At 46.7% G+C, this 14,611-nt stretch overlaps 1 protein-coding gene across 1 annotated transcript in view; it reads left to right on the top strand.

Moving 5' to 3' along the window:
- The window catches only part of LOC307238880 (ryanodine receptor 3), a gene marked incomplete at its 5' end in the record, with an annotated part of 134,350 nt that overhangs the window by 99,797 nt on the left and 19,942 nt on the right, over window positions 1-14,611 (top strand). The window contains 24 exon segments of the mRNA XM_080012034.1: window positions 83-223; window positions 966-1,129; window positions 1,335-1,413; window positions 2,023-2,112; window positions 2,287-2,433; window positions 2,904-2,966; window positions 3,136-3,211; window positions 3,424-3,547; window positions 4,372-4,487; window positions 4,570-4,637; window positions 4,726-4,847; window positions 4,989-5,038; window positions 5,412-5,472; window positions 6,323-6,561; window positions 6,649-6,730; window positions 6,855-6,985; window positions 8,269-8,592; window positions 8,731-8,971; window positions 9,673-9,760; window positions 9,908-10,000; window positions 11,425-11,595; window positions 11,721-11,780; window positions 11,890-12,024; window positions 12,637-12,749. Coding sequence (XP_079868160.1) covers window positions 83-223; window positions 966-1,129; window positions 1,335-1,413; window positions 2,023-2,112; window positions 2,287-2,433; window positions 2,904-2,966; window positions 3,136-3,211; window positions 3,424-3,547; window positions 4,372-4,487; window positions 4,570-4,637; window positions 4,726-4,847; window positions 4,989-5,038; window positions 5,412-5,472; window positions 6,323-6,561; window positions 6,649-6,730; window positions 6,855-6,985; window positions 8,269-8,592; window positions 8,731-8,971; window positions 9,673-9,760; window positions 9,908-10,000; window positions 11,425-11,595; window positions 11,721-11,780; window positions 11,890-12,024; window positions 12,637-12,749 — 2,978 coding nt within the window.

Below are 14,611 nucleotides of genomic sequence, written 5' to 3'. Positions count from 1 at the left end.
CCTGTGTTGACCTTTTGCCCTTCCCGTGTTGACCCTTTGCCCTTCCCGCGTTGACCTTTTGCCCTTCCTGTGCCCTGTCCAGCTGCTGACCAACCACTACGAGCAGAACTGGAAGTACTACTGCCTGCCGTCCGGCTCGGGGAACTACGGCATGGCCTCCGAGGAGGAGCTGCTCCTCACCAAGAAGATCTTCTGGGGCGTGTTCGACTCCCTCTCCCAGAGGGTGAGCGGGGGTTGCCCAGATTTTTGGGGAACATCGGGCTGACGATTAAGCCATCAAAGGCAGATAAGAAGTGCACTGAATCAAGCACGCCCGGCTGTGATGGCGGAGTGCTGACCGCGCGATTAGAGCCAGTCGACGGCTCGGGCTTCCCATCGGGGATCAGCCTTATCAGACCAGTGGTGTTCTATTGAATTAGGCTTGTAAAAATGTTCCTCACTTTTTGCCCTCAGCAAAAAGACAATATCACACTTGAAGGAAGTTTTTAAATTAAAAGAAAATCCCTGCGGCTTACCACAGTTCCATTTTTTTTTTCACAATGAGACTAGATGATTATTGCATGAACATACATGTTGTTAATGGTACATCTCCCCCTTTTGAGATTCTCCCCCTTCGAGACATTCTTGCCCGCTTGTGTTGAGCTCCCTTTGTTTCGGCCAAATCTGTGGGTGCAGTGAATTCTTCTCATGCACATTCATAGCGGCGAGGCTCTGTCAAGGTGCCGGCCAGAAATTTTTGCAGCCATCATTGATCTAAAGCTTCTGGCCTCCTCATAAGGGCTCTGCATTCTCCCCTCAGCCCCGAGACTCTCTTATTGCCGCATTCATCAGACAGGATCTTACATGACACAACTTCAATTGAATTATACCATTCTCAAAGGTGTATTTTCGAACTACACTTTGGTCTTTTTTCTCTCATTCTTATTTTTTATTTTATTTTATTTTTTTTTTACTTTTTTTTGCAGAAATATGACGCGGAGCTCTTTAAAATGTCCATGCCTTGCCTCAGTGCCATCGCTGGAGCGTTGCCACCTGACTACGTGGACGTTTCCATCAGTACCGCCGTGGAGAAGCCTGTCTCTGTGGACGTGCAGGGCAACTTTGACCCCAAACCCATCAACGCGACCAAGTAAGCCAAACGGTTACCCGATATACTGCACCGATTCGACTCAATCCGCAGCAACATGCCCGCGGTGCTGCATGCATAAACAAAGCCTGTTACTGTGATTAAATGTGCTCGCTGGACCTTGCATTTTCTTTGAGGTTTTAGATAACACTGTTCAAGCACCAGAAGACGTTCACTGCGGTCAGTAAACGTCACGTTCCCTTCACAGTGTATCTCTTCCCGAGAAGCTGGAGTACTTTGCCAACAAATACGCGGAGCACTCCCATGACAAATGGTCGGCAGAGAAGGTAAGATGTTCGGTTTCTCCATCGGCTCCATCCATTATAATTAAAATGTGTCTGATTAAAAAAAAAAAAAAAAAAAGGAAAGATTAGCCACGTTTAAAAAAACATCTTGCGATAATCGCCGGCAATTAAAAAGGATTTCATAATAATGTTATTTTAATCGGAGTACTATATGCAATATGACTAAAATAAACTAGTGATCTCCCCAGTTCTGTTCAAGTGAAGGATAGAAATCACAATCCTGAAATGACTTTGTACGCTGGGGTTAATTAGCTTTTTTTTTTTTTAGAACGTCACAGTGTGTTGCTCCCTCTGGTGGTTTAAATCTCCCCCTGTCATTTTAATTAAACACAGTATGTTCTGCTCGTGCTGATGCGGGATTTGGAAATTAGCACCATCGCTCCATCACACCCCTCCTCCCCCTTCCCCCTTCCCCCTTCCCCCTTGTGTCAGATGTAGAAGAAGGGAGAGAATAGCGGGAAGGGAACGTGTCCTCCCTCTTAGAATAGAGCGTGGTGTTTCATGGTGCCCTGACTTCTCTCGAATGGCAAAATCATTCCTCCGGCATTGTCGCCCCCCAACCTCATCGTACATTCCTGCTCTGTCGCTCAGGTTTTGCTGGGATGGAAATATGGGGACTGTGTGGATGAAAAGGCCAAGACTCACCCACAGCTCAGGATGTACAAGGCCCTGACGGAGAAGGTGAACATCGGAGGATAAAACTCGAACGCTGCATAATTGTGGATGAAAAAAGGAGCAACGTTAATTTCAGTGATGCTCTCATGATTAAGTTAGCTGTAAGAGGTATTATTCGTTGATGTATTGCTAATTTATTGTATATGCACGCCCTTATTCCCCTCTCTCTCTGAACCGTAGGAAAAAGAGATCTATAGATGGCCAATAAGAGAGTCTCTGAAAAGCATGCTGGCCATGGGCTGGAACATTGACAGGACCAAGGACGGAGAGAGCATGTCTCAACAGCGCGAGAACGAGAAGATGCGCAAGATCTCGCAGGCCTCGCAGGTAGAAGTCATACAACCGAGGCCAAGGTCTTTTTAAAGTTGTAATCTGTGAGGTGAACAGATTTTGTTTCGTTGGCTGGCAGAAACAACCATTGCATTTGAGTCATGCTTGTGGGTCTGCTATGTTGGTTTCCTTGTTGGTGGGGGGGTCCGCCTTTTCCAAAACGTATCCCCACCGCCTCAAGTGACCCAGAAAAAACAAAACAAGTAATTTGGATAGAAGAAGGAACGCTTCCAGAAAAGGAAGTGACCGTCTTAGAGCAGCAAGGATCAACCCAGATGAACCCATTGGAGCTTTAAATGGAATTCTGGGACCTGAAGTGTAAACACAGACTTCTGGAGATCTCATGGATTTCCACTTTAAACTCTAGCTTAGTACTTACGAAAATGTTTTTAAAAAGTTTCTCTGTAGATGTGCACACCACTGTCCCAAAAACACCTCAGTCACATAGAACTTTTGAACGTTTACAGGCAAATGGTTTCAACCCGAGCCCCATTGACACCAGCAAGGTGGTTCTGTCTAGAGAACTACAGGTGAGTGACTTCACTCTATCTATCTATCTATCTATCTATCTATCTATCTATCTATCTATCTATCTATATCGATCTATATCCATCCGTCCGTCCGTCCGTCCGTCCGTCCGTCTGTCTGTCTAAAAGACATAAATCACTGATGCATTCAATTTTTTTTACATAATCCAAGGGCATGGTGGAGGTGGTGGCTGAAAATTATCACAACATCTGGGCTCGGAAGAAAAAGAGTGACATTGGGAGCAGAGGTGAATTTCATCATTGCCGTCAATCATCACCGCACGGTGTGTGTATGTTGTGAGGGGATCTCCGTTGTGTATCTGTGCGTGTCCGTGTGTGCCCATGAGTGTGTGCATGTGCCTCAGCGCCTCACGCTTCAGCGGAGGGTTGCAGCGGCTCTGCCGCTGATAGAGACATGAAGCAGGCGTCCAGCTTTTCTTCCTGCCGCTGTGTGTTTTAGGCGGGGGGACGCACCCCCTGTTGGTGCCCTACGACACGCTGACGGCCAAGGAGAAGGCTCGAGATCGCGAAAAAGCCCAAGAGCTCTTCCGCTTCCTGCAAGTCAATGGCTATACCGTCACAAGGTTATTATTTTATCTCTATGTGATTTTAATCCCAGTTTGTTTTTCTGTGTGTGCCATCACTGCATTGACAGTTAACACATTTTCAACTACATGAAAACGTGCCAATACCTCACCATCAAGCAACGTGCCAATACCGCACCATCAAGCAACCATTAACCCCCCCTTGGGGGGGTTAATGGTTGAGATTTGATATTTGAGGGCCACAGTTATGAATCATCTTTTTGTTGAATATTTTACAATATTGGTTGCTGTGCGGAAAATTAAGAATTACATTTTTTCCACGTGAGTTTCAAATGCACACTTCAGAGTAGTGTACCTGCCTCATAGAGTATGAGGCAGGTAAGAATAACCCAAGAAAATGTATCAAAAAAGGTTTCTGTCAGACAATCTAGGCTATCAATTTTGGATAAAGGGACTATTTTTCACTTATTTCAACAATAAAGTAGGTTTTAGCCAATTTGCTTTGTGTAATGTTTCAACTCAAAGGGTCTTTTTTTCTTCTTCTTTCTTCTTTTCTTTTTTTTTGACAAATGTAATTGTTATACTGTTTGGTCGGATACTCTTTTGCATTCAAAAGGTAGTACAATGTAACCAGAACACTGAAACATTCAAAAGCTATATCAGGGAGTCCTCCTTTCATGGGCGTTTCACCCTGCTTCATGGTTAAAACCGGTTAGGTTTTTGAGACCCGGCTTGCAAAAGACATAAAAGTGGAAGTGGCCAAATAGAAAACCTTCTATCAAACCTCCATGCTACTGTCAACACTTTGAGAAGAGAATTCTCAAAACCTTGAGTTGAGTGTGTGCGTCTCCTCTGTGTCTCAGAGGCCTGAGGGACATGGAGCAGGACTCCTCGTCCATGGAGAAGAGGTTCGCTTACAGGTTCCTCAAGAAGCTGCTCAAGTACGTGGACTCAGCCCAGGAGTTCATCACCCACCTGGGTAAGAGCCCGGCGTGTCAGGAGACAGAAAGCCCCGTAGCTTCATTGGAAACAGTGTCTGAATGTCCATGTTCTCGCTGCAGAGTCCATGGCGGTTAGTGGAAAAACAGACCGGTCACCTCACGAACAAGAGATCAAGTTCTTTGCCAAAGTGAGCCTGAGCAGTAAGAGGACTTTTAAGGATTTTAAAAGGAGAAGGCCCCATATTGAATGTCAATGTTGCCGTTGTCCTCCTTCAGGTTCTCCTCCCTCTCATTGACCAGTACTTCAAGAACCACTCCCTCTACTTCCTCTCCTCGCCCAATAAGAACCTGAGCAGCAGCGGCTATGCCTCCAACAAGGAGAAAGAGATGGTCACCAGGTGCCCAGTTCACCCAGTTTACCCAATTGAGATCTTTATACTTTTTTTTTTACAGCAGCTCTGTTCTTAATCTTAGTCTTCTAAATGGAATGTTCCTCTCTTTTTTATTTCTTTGTTTCCTTCCTTCCTTCATGCTTTCAGCCTGTTCTGTAAATTGGCAGCTCTTGTCAGACATAGGATTTCTCTCTTTGGTAAGATGATCACCTGGTTGTGTGTGTGTGTGTGTGTGTGTGTGTGTGTGTGTGTGTGTGTGTGTGTGTGTGTGTGTGTGTGTGTGTGTGTGTGTGTGTGTGTGCGTGCGTGCGTGCGTGCGTGCGTGCGTGCGTGCGTGCGTGCGTGCGTGCGTGCCTGGTCGTGTTTGTGTGCACATATGCGTACACTCTTTCAGACCATGGTGTGTTTGCCTATGTATTAAATGTGTGAATGATTTCATTTTGCCAATGAGTTTTGTGTTGATTTTGTACTTACAGTACAGTGTGTGTGTGTGTGTGTGTGTGTGTGTGTGTGTGTGTGTGTGTCTGTGCGTGCGTGCGTGCTTGTGTGTGTGTGTGTGATGCTTTTCAGGCAGCGATGCCACCACTATGGTCAGCTGCCTCCACATCCTGGCTCACACTCTGGACACCAGGTGGGTAAAACCAACAGGAACTCTTCTCCAATAAATGCATGCATGTTATCCTAACAGAAGCCAGATATGCCGCTAGAAAAGCAATTAAATCACCGTCAAGCATGAAGCTGTAACTCTGAATGCATAATCGTAGAAGCTTATTTATAATCAATATTTTCCTCTAAACGGTTTGCTCTCGTCTGATTGTCTGCCGCGAAGCTCCGTCATTAACAAAAAAAATCTCCCGATGCCGTATAAAGCAGCCAAAGCCTACTTTGTACTCCACACTCGGCCCGGGGGCTGGTACGAAGACAACACGCTGTTGTTAATGTCGCTCACACATAATGAGGTTAAAACGGCAGATGTATCAAAGTATAATGTTTATGCAGAGCAGCCACAGGATCCGTCTCTCGGTTCTCCTTCCGACGGAGCGGCATCACTGCTAAATAACGGTTGACTCATTACGAGATGCTGTGGTGTTGTGAAATGGCCTGCTAAAAACCAGACAAGCTAATCACGTTAATGCACCGAGGGGTGTCATATTTTACATTCGCCTTGAACGCAAACATCCGCACAATTCAGTGGATAAATCATGGTGGTTTGAGGGGAAGGGGAGGGACGCTCATATTCTTCACATTTCACTTCAAATGAATACAACCTTTGAAGATTGTGTGTGTTTGTGTGTGTTTGTGTGTGTGTGTGTGTGTGTGTGTGTGTGTGTGTGTGTGTGTGTATGTGTGTGTGTGTGTGTGTGTGTGTGTGTGTGTGTGTGTGTGTGTGTGTGTGTGTGTGTGTGGGTCAAAAACAACTTTCACGGTTCCATCGGCTCGTTTTACCCTCCTCTGCTGTCGCCCCCCCACCCCCGGCGTAGGATGGTGATGAAGTCGGGCTCGGACCCGGTAAAGGTGGGGCTGAGGGCCTTCTTCGAAAACGCCGCCGAGGACCTGGAGAAGACCTTCGAGAACCTCAAGCTGGGGAAGTTCACGCACTCGCGCTCGCAGATGAAAGGCGTGTCCCAGAACATCAACTACACCACGGTGGCGCTGCTGCCCATCCTCACCGCTCTGTTCGAGCACATCACACAGCACCACTTCGGACTCGATCTCCTCTGTGAGTCACGCGGGGACGATGACAAACCAGGTTCAAGAGCTTTAAACTTTATCTATGTATCTACTTTATGTTGTTTTTTTTTTGCAGTGGACGATGTCCAACTGTCCTGCTACCGTATCCTGACCAGCCTTTATGCGCTGGGCACCGGGAAAAACATCTATGTCGAGAGGTATTTCAATGCCAATGTTGAACGTCTACGTCCAACCTCTCCAACACTACTCTGCTAGTTATCACAGGCATTTGAGGTTTATCATTATCTCCATCCGCTATGTCTGTGTCCCCCTCCCCCCCAGGCAACTGCCGGCCCTCGGGGAGTGTCTGGCCACCCTGGCCGGGGCCATGCCCGTCGCTTTCCTGGAGCCGCAGCTGAACGCGTACAACCCCTGTTCCGTTTTCAACACCAAGACCGTCCGCGAGCGAGCCGGTGAGTCACGCAGTGAACACAAAGCGAAGGCGTGACCTGCGTTTTCAAAAGTAGACGGATGAAACGGCGTGCATGTGACGGGCCCTTCAAGGGTAAATGTTCTGCGTACGGTTTGTGCTGATGGAGCTGCTGTCAAGGAGATGCTCAGCAAAACCACGGTTTAGATTTTCTAATGACTCCTCCTTGACGAATATAAAATGGCTGTAGTCTCTCCTAACAGCATTAATGGCACGCCTCCTTTGGGGGAGACAAATGACCGGAAAACATCCAGCCCTCGCCCAATAAGATTTGTAATTGTAGATTACTTTGTCCTTCTTACTCTGATAGGGAGGCACCTAGTGTTGGGTGTCGGGTGTCAGGTTTAGAGAAGGAAATGTTATGACTAACTGGGGGATTGATTTCCTCACAATATGCTGTTCTGCTCCATGTTTGAAGAAATGGATGTCCAGGCTTGAGTTGTGATTTGAAAAATGAAAAAAAAAAGATGATTCATTGCATTGTGCAAAGGCTGGTCTTGATAATGTAAATTAAACTGATATTTCTATTACGGGGAGCACAAAGGCAAGCTCCCAATTAGCGCTCCAACCACTCAGCCCATAGATATGCTCTAGCTCTCCTTGCCCGCAGAGACGAGACACTCAAATTAGTGCAATGAAGAAGAAGAAAAGAAGAAACAGTCTTTAATTGTCACACGACACTCCACAACACATGCTTGCACACACACACACATGCACATGCTTGATGGTGGCCGGTGAAATGGCTCCTCTGCTTTTGACCCATCCTGGCTTGTCCTTCCTCCGGGGGCACAGCCAGGAGCAGTGGGCAGCGTACGTGGACGCGCCCGGGGACCAGGTGATAAGTGTCCATCGCTGGTCCGACGATGATGGGTGCATGTTTTTGGTGGGGGTTCTTACTGACGTGAGGTGGAGGAAACCCCATGTGAGCACGGGGAGAACATGCAAACTCCACACAGAAAGGCTCCTGTTTTTGGAAGATAACCCGCCGGAGCACGGTGCCAACAGCGCCCCAGGCGGGAATCGAACCCAGGACCTTCTTGCTGTGAGGCAGCAGTGCAATGCACTGCGCCACCGTGCCACGGTGACCAAAAATAAGATAAGAATTCAAAATAATAATTCTGTTTGAAATAAAGTGTTTATGTTTAATTGACCCCAAACTCGGTCTACTCTGAGCACTTGGTAGCGGCTGTTACTCAAAGTTTAGAACTCCAAGGCAGTGATGAGAGGCACCTGTGCACTTTCTACCAAGTCTTCCTCCGTGTTTAGTCCTCGGCATGCCCGACTCGGTGGAGGACATTTGTCCCGAGATGCCGCGGATCGGCGGCCTGATGAAGGACATCAACGACATGTCCGAGTCGGGGGCGCGCTACACGGAGATGCCCCACGTCATCGAGGTGGTGCTGCCCATGCTGTGCAACTACCTGTCCTACTGGTGGGAGAGGGGGCCGGAGAACCAGCCGGCCAGCGGGGGCAGCGTCTGCTGCACCACTGTCACCTCCGAACACCTCAGCCTCATCCTCGGAAACATCCTCAAGATCCTCAACAGCAACCTCGGCATCGACGAAGCCTCCTGGATGAAGAGGATTGCAGGTGGGCACCTTGTCAACCACGTGAAATCAACCTCCGTGACTTTTGAGCACTGACCTTCCAAAAAGAAGGACCTCAACCCTTACCGTCACACCCGGTCACCTCCTTCCTTTCCCTCTGTCTTTCATGGGCTGTGTGCAGTTTACGTGCAGCCCATCATCGGCAAGGCACGAGCCGACCTCTTGAAGAGCCACTTCCTGCCCACGCTGGAGAAGCTGAAGAAGAAGACGGTGAAGGTGGTGGCCGAGGAGGAGCTGCTCAAGGCGGACAGCAAGGGAGACACGCAGGAGGCCGAACTGCTGATCCTGGATGAGTTTGCGGTGCTCTGCAGGGACCTGTACGCTTTCTACCCCATGCTGATCCGCTACGTGGACAACAACAGGTGACCTCCGTTGATAGGAGATGAGGAGGAGAGTGACGATGGTTAGGAGAGGTTACAGTAAGGGATGCCATGTTCCTTCTCGACCTCTGCTTTGTTGTTCCGTAAATGATCTGTGCAGACATATTGAAAAATGTAGGATTCTTGAAAAGGGCAATCTGTAGTTAAAGTATATTAGTATACCGTATGTAGTTAGCCATAGTAGCTCTCATACGATGTGATGAGCCCTGTTACGAGATGGCTACGGTGTGAATAACTGATGGAGTCATTTAGCTGCAGTAACTCAAAGGCTACAGAGACTCTGTTACACTATTGTGGTGCTTAAAATATTCTCCCAAGGTCGGCAGGTCTGATATTCTATAGAATCTTCCTATAGGAATCCTCCATGAACCCAAGGTGTTTTTTCCCAAGGGAATACGCTGTCGGCCAACCAAGAGCCTGTCGGGACTTAAAGGCTTGGTAGGAGAGAGAGACAATGGAAAAGAGAGAAACGCGAGTTCTACACAGACTAAAGTATCTACCATCGCCCAAGTATTAACCAATACCATAGAAAGTTGGATGGATAAGGGTGGGGTTGTATGGGGAGGGTGAAGCAATAGCAGCACCCCAGGCGTTGAGTGGTCATATTTTATTTAGTTATTTCTTACATTAGTTTGTGGTTGTCAGGAGCTTATCAGTGCATCATTATCGTCGTCATCCTGCAGGTCGAGGTGGCTCAAAGAACCAGACGCAGACTCCAACGAGCTCTTCAGAATGGTCGCCGAGATCTTCATCCTCTGGTGCAAATCACATGTGAGTTTCTCCCCTTTGCAGTGAGTGACACCACGGACAAAGTAATGAACATTAAAGAAAGCCACTTTGAGTTAGACAGTGAACGGATTACGGAGCAAAGCATTCCTCATTTGCCTTTTCCTCTTTTCCTTTTTTTTTTTTACGCAGAATTTCAAAAGGGAAGAGCAGAACTTTGTAGTGCAGAACGAAATCAACAACCTGTCCTTCTTGACGGGGGATAACAAAACCAAGATGTCTAAGGTAGTGGCTTATGCGCCTCCCACCGCCGCGAATCAACTTCCATATCTTAATTCCGGTAGATTTGACTGGCAGCGGAGTCAAGCACTCCCAGGCATGTGTGAAGGTGCCATGATTCCCCCCCTCCAATTTTAACCTCATGTTGACCCTCCACTGCTGGCACATCCACAGCTGAGCCTGGTTACAAAAGCACTAACCATGTGTGTGTGTGTGTGTGTGTGTGTGTGTGTGTGTAGGGGGGGGTGTTTGAGTGAGTGTGTGACAAAAAAATTCAGAAATGAACAAACAGCAAATATTCACACTGCAAACCTCCTTCTGTGTGATGAGCCTGAGCCAGAACTACAGTGGTTGTTACGAGTTTCTATAGTATATATATTTTTACATATATGTATATATACAGTATATAAATATATTTGTGATGTTTGTTCATCAGCTTGTTTTGGTGCTTAGGAGCCAAACAAAGGGTTGTCATTACTTTACCTTCTCATGTAATTATCCTCCCCTCCTTTCTGCCACCCACTCTCTTCTTCACGCAGTCCCTCCAAAAAAAGGTACAGTGGTGCAGTGCATGAGCTTCATTCCCGCCAGCTTACCGGCTGATTGCTGTGGTTGAATGGTGAAACAGGCAATAGTCTACCAAGCTGTGCTGCCTTTGTGTGTATATATCTATGCATCTACACATAGATAGATATATAGATATATATTTCTTCATCTGGTCTTCGGGGGCCATGCATCATTCATCAAGGGGTCATGACGTCCAACTGTATGTCTCTGGTGTATTGATGGGTGGTGTGGTACTGGAGTTTATTGTATTTTGGCTGAAGGCTATCTTGGTATTGCGATGTACGGTGTAAAGCTGTTAGTGTTTGTACGTCTGGTTTTTTCTCGTCCATATCAGTGTACATGTTCTCGAACGGGTCTCAAATGTCTAAATGTTAATTTCCTGTGAGCTAACCGCTTTTGTTTGGGCTCCTCGCGATGTTAGTTACTGTACGAAAGGAGAGAAGCATTTGGGCTTGTGTGGCTTCTGAGCTGAGGACCTGAGTGCTTCAGTGGAAGGGATTTTAAGCGCAGCTGAAAAATCAGCCAAGGTTTGGAAAAGACAAAAAAATGCCTCGGTTCCCTCTGACTTTTATTCAATTTGATTGCTCCCATTGTGAATTAAGCTCCGGCGCAATACTTTACTCTGAAATTTTAAGGTGTCAATTCATAATTAAAACGAAAATGCTTGGGAAATGAGTTGAAAAGAGTTTTAAGGGGTGAAGAATAAAGGGATGATGAAAAAAGGTGTCAGGAAAAAAAGAAAAGGTAAAAGGAAAAATGTGCCCTCTAAATTTATTTTCCTGAAGAGACCAGAAGTTTTTTGAGGTCTACTTAGTTATTGTTAATTATTATTTTTTGGGCTAAAATGACTTGTTCTCCTCTAGTCTGGAGGCCAAGACCAAGAGAGAAAGCACAAAAAGAGGCGTGGGGAGTTCTACTCCATCCAGACATCGCTGATCGTGGCCGCCCTGAAGAAGATGCTGCCCATCGGCCTCAACATGTGCACCCCCGGCGACCAGGAGCTCATCTCCCTCGCCAAGACCCGCTATCTCCTGGTGAGCCACAAAGAAGCTCTAATTTATAAAATGTATAAACCCAAACATGAAATGCTGCCACGACAATGTACTCCAGAAGAATTTGGCTGTAAATGTAACACCTGTAATTCCTTGTTCTTTGACAGAAAGACACAGATGAAGAGGTCAAGGACCACATACGACACAATCTGCACTTGCAAGTAAAGGTAAGCAAGTGCAAATACAAAAAAAAAAAACAGTTCATGATCAGGAAGGTTTTCTCAGCTGCCTTGTTTCTGCCGAGACTGATACCTGTCACTAAAATGTTCTGGACAGTCGGAGGACCCGGCGGTCAGGTGGCAGCTCAACCTCTACAAGGACGTGGTGGTGAGGAGCGAGGGGTCCACCGACCCCGAGAGAACAGTGGATCGTATCCAGAGCATCTCCGCTGCCGTCTTCAATCTGGAGCAGGTCGGTTGCACCGGAAACAAGCTTCCACTATTATGTAATATGCAGTGATTTCTGCAAATTTTTCATGCAGTATCAAGGACCCTCAATTTGATACGGATTAGACCACGACCCCATTTGATACCATTTTGTTAATTATTCTACATTCTCTAATGGTGCTAGTACAGTATCTTAGCTATTAACCGTTTTGCTGGGGACCCCCTAGAATCTCTTGAAGGGCCCCTGGGTATCCCCAGATCTCACATTGCGAACCACTGATTTAATACACTGTCTAGTGAACATATTCCCAAATTTTCTGTCCAATTCTGCCAGCAAAAAGGCTTTAACAAATCAACAAAGGTGTCTCAACGCTCTTAAAATTGACTTTGAAAATATTGAATATCCTGTAAGTTAGCTAACATTAAATGTAGAATTCTTCAAACATTAAATTCATTAAGACCACAACTTACCACACAGTCCCTGAATTTTTCCAGGGATGAATAAAGTGTTGTGTTATTATTATTATTATTATTATTATTATTATGTTATTATTAACCACAAGTACAAAACAAGTATCCATAGTCCAAAGCTTTGAAGGAACAGAAAGCCCACTCTCTTGGTGTGACCGTTCGTCAGGTTGAGCAGCCGTTGAGATCCAAGAAGTGCGTGTGGCAGAAGCTCTTGTCCAAGCAGAGGAAGCGAGCTGTGGTGGCGTGTTTCCGCATGGCTCCGCTCTACAACCTGCCCAGGTATCACTGTATAATATACACTCTGCAGTCTCAACGCTCTGGATTTCCTTTTGGTTAATCTTTGAGAACATCTGCTAAATGGCCTCCGATTTAGGGCTATAGGGCATTTTGACCAAATCAAATCCCAGATGATACACACAGATCAGCCACAACATTAAAACACTGACAGGTGAAGTGAATAACATTGATCATCTCGTTCCAACGGCACCTGTCAACGGGTGGCATATTATATTAGGTGCTGCCTAATATATCCCACGCTTTGAGAACCGTTAGTTCTTGAAGTTGATGTGTTGGAAGCAGGAAAAATGGGCAAGCGTAAGGATCTGAGGGACTATGACAAAGACCAAATTGTGATGGCTAGACGACTGGGTCAGAGCATCTCCAAAACAGCAGGTCTTGTTGGGTGTTCCCAGTATGCAGTGGTTAGTACCGACCAAAAGTGGTCCAAGGAAGGACAACCGGTGAACCGGCGACAGGATTATGGGAGTGAAGTCTAGCCCGACCGGTCTGATCCCACAGAAGAGCGACTGTAGCACAAATTTCTGAAAAAAGTTAATGCTGCTATGATAGAAATGTGTCAGAACACACAGTGCATCACAGCTTGCTGTGTATGGGGCTGAGTAGCCGCAGACCGGTCATAGTGCCCATGCCGACCCCTGTCCACAGCTGAAAACACCTAAAATGGCCTCGTGAGTGTCAGAACTGGACCATGGCGCAATGGAAGAAGGTGGCCTGGGCGGATGAATCACGTTTTTTTCTACATCATGTGGATGGTCGGGGTTAGGGTGCGATCCTGTCGAGCATCTGTGGGATGTGCTGGAACAACAAGCCCAATCCATGAGGGCCCCACCCCACAACTTACGGGACTTAAAGGATCTGCTGTTAACCTTTTTGGTGCCAGGTACTACAGGACACCTTCAGAGGTTTTGTGGAGTCCATGCCTCCACGGGTCAGAGCTGAAAAGAGCAGCTTTAAATCAGTCAAAATATTCTTGTTCTTGGAGTTTACAAAAATAAAATATTAACATCATCAGCTGCAGTCTCCATATATTTTAATGTCAATTGACTCATTTGAAGCAAAACAAACTCAAAATTGGCTACCAGCGTGTGTGTGTGTACACACACACTCAGTTCACATGGAGCTCATTACTGTGTGCCTTTTCAGAGTGTGTGTGTTCCGTGTGTGTGTGTGTGTGTGTGTGTGTGTGTGTGTGTGTGTGTGTGTGTGTGTGTGTGTGTGTGTGTGTGTGTGTTCAGAGTGTGCCCGTTCAGAGTTTGCGTGTTCTGTGTGTGTGTGTGTGTTCAGAGTGTGCCCATTCAGAGTGTGTGTGTTTAGAGTGTGCCTGTTGAGAATGTGTGTTGTGTGTGTTTGTGTGTTCGGAGTGTGTGTGTTGAGAGTGTGTGTGTTGGAGGCAAGCAGCGCTAGCGGGCCTCGTCGCGGGGGGTCTACACAATCTTAGTGGTTATTAGTGGCGGCTTTAATGTAATGGCTGATCGGTGTATAGTCCAATTTCATAATATCAATACTGTACTGATATATATCGCCCAGGCCCTACTTCAACCCTACGCATCAAGCATAAGGTCCAGGGCTCCCTAGATGCCGAAGTGAGGCCGAGCGACCACCAAACTGTGGCGACTGCAGCTTCAAACGCCTTCGCTGCCCAAACGCTTCAAACACTTGGTTTCCTTTGCTCTTTCCCACACCTCTAATTCATCTCCCCCCGGGTTCTGGCCCTGAATTAACGTATAGTCGCCCCGGCTTCAACCCCGCTCCCCAGTCTGTAGGACAAATGTCGGGCCCGCAGCTGTTGTCGAGGAATGGAAAAAAGGGGACACAAGTAATTTCACGCCCCGCTGCTCGGT

The sequence above is a fragment of the Zeus faber genome, assembly GCF_960531495.2.
Source record: "Zeus faber genome assembly, chromosome: 13".
In the NCBI taxonomy this organism is placed as follows: Eukaryota; Metazoa; Chordata; class Actinopteri; order Zeiformes; family Zeidae; genus Zeus; species Zeus faber.
This window is presented reverse-complemented; position numbering and strand designations above follow the sequence as displayed.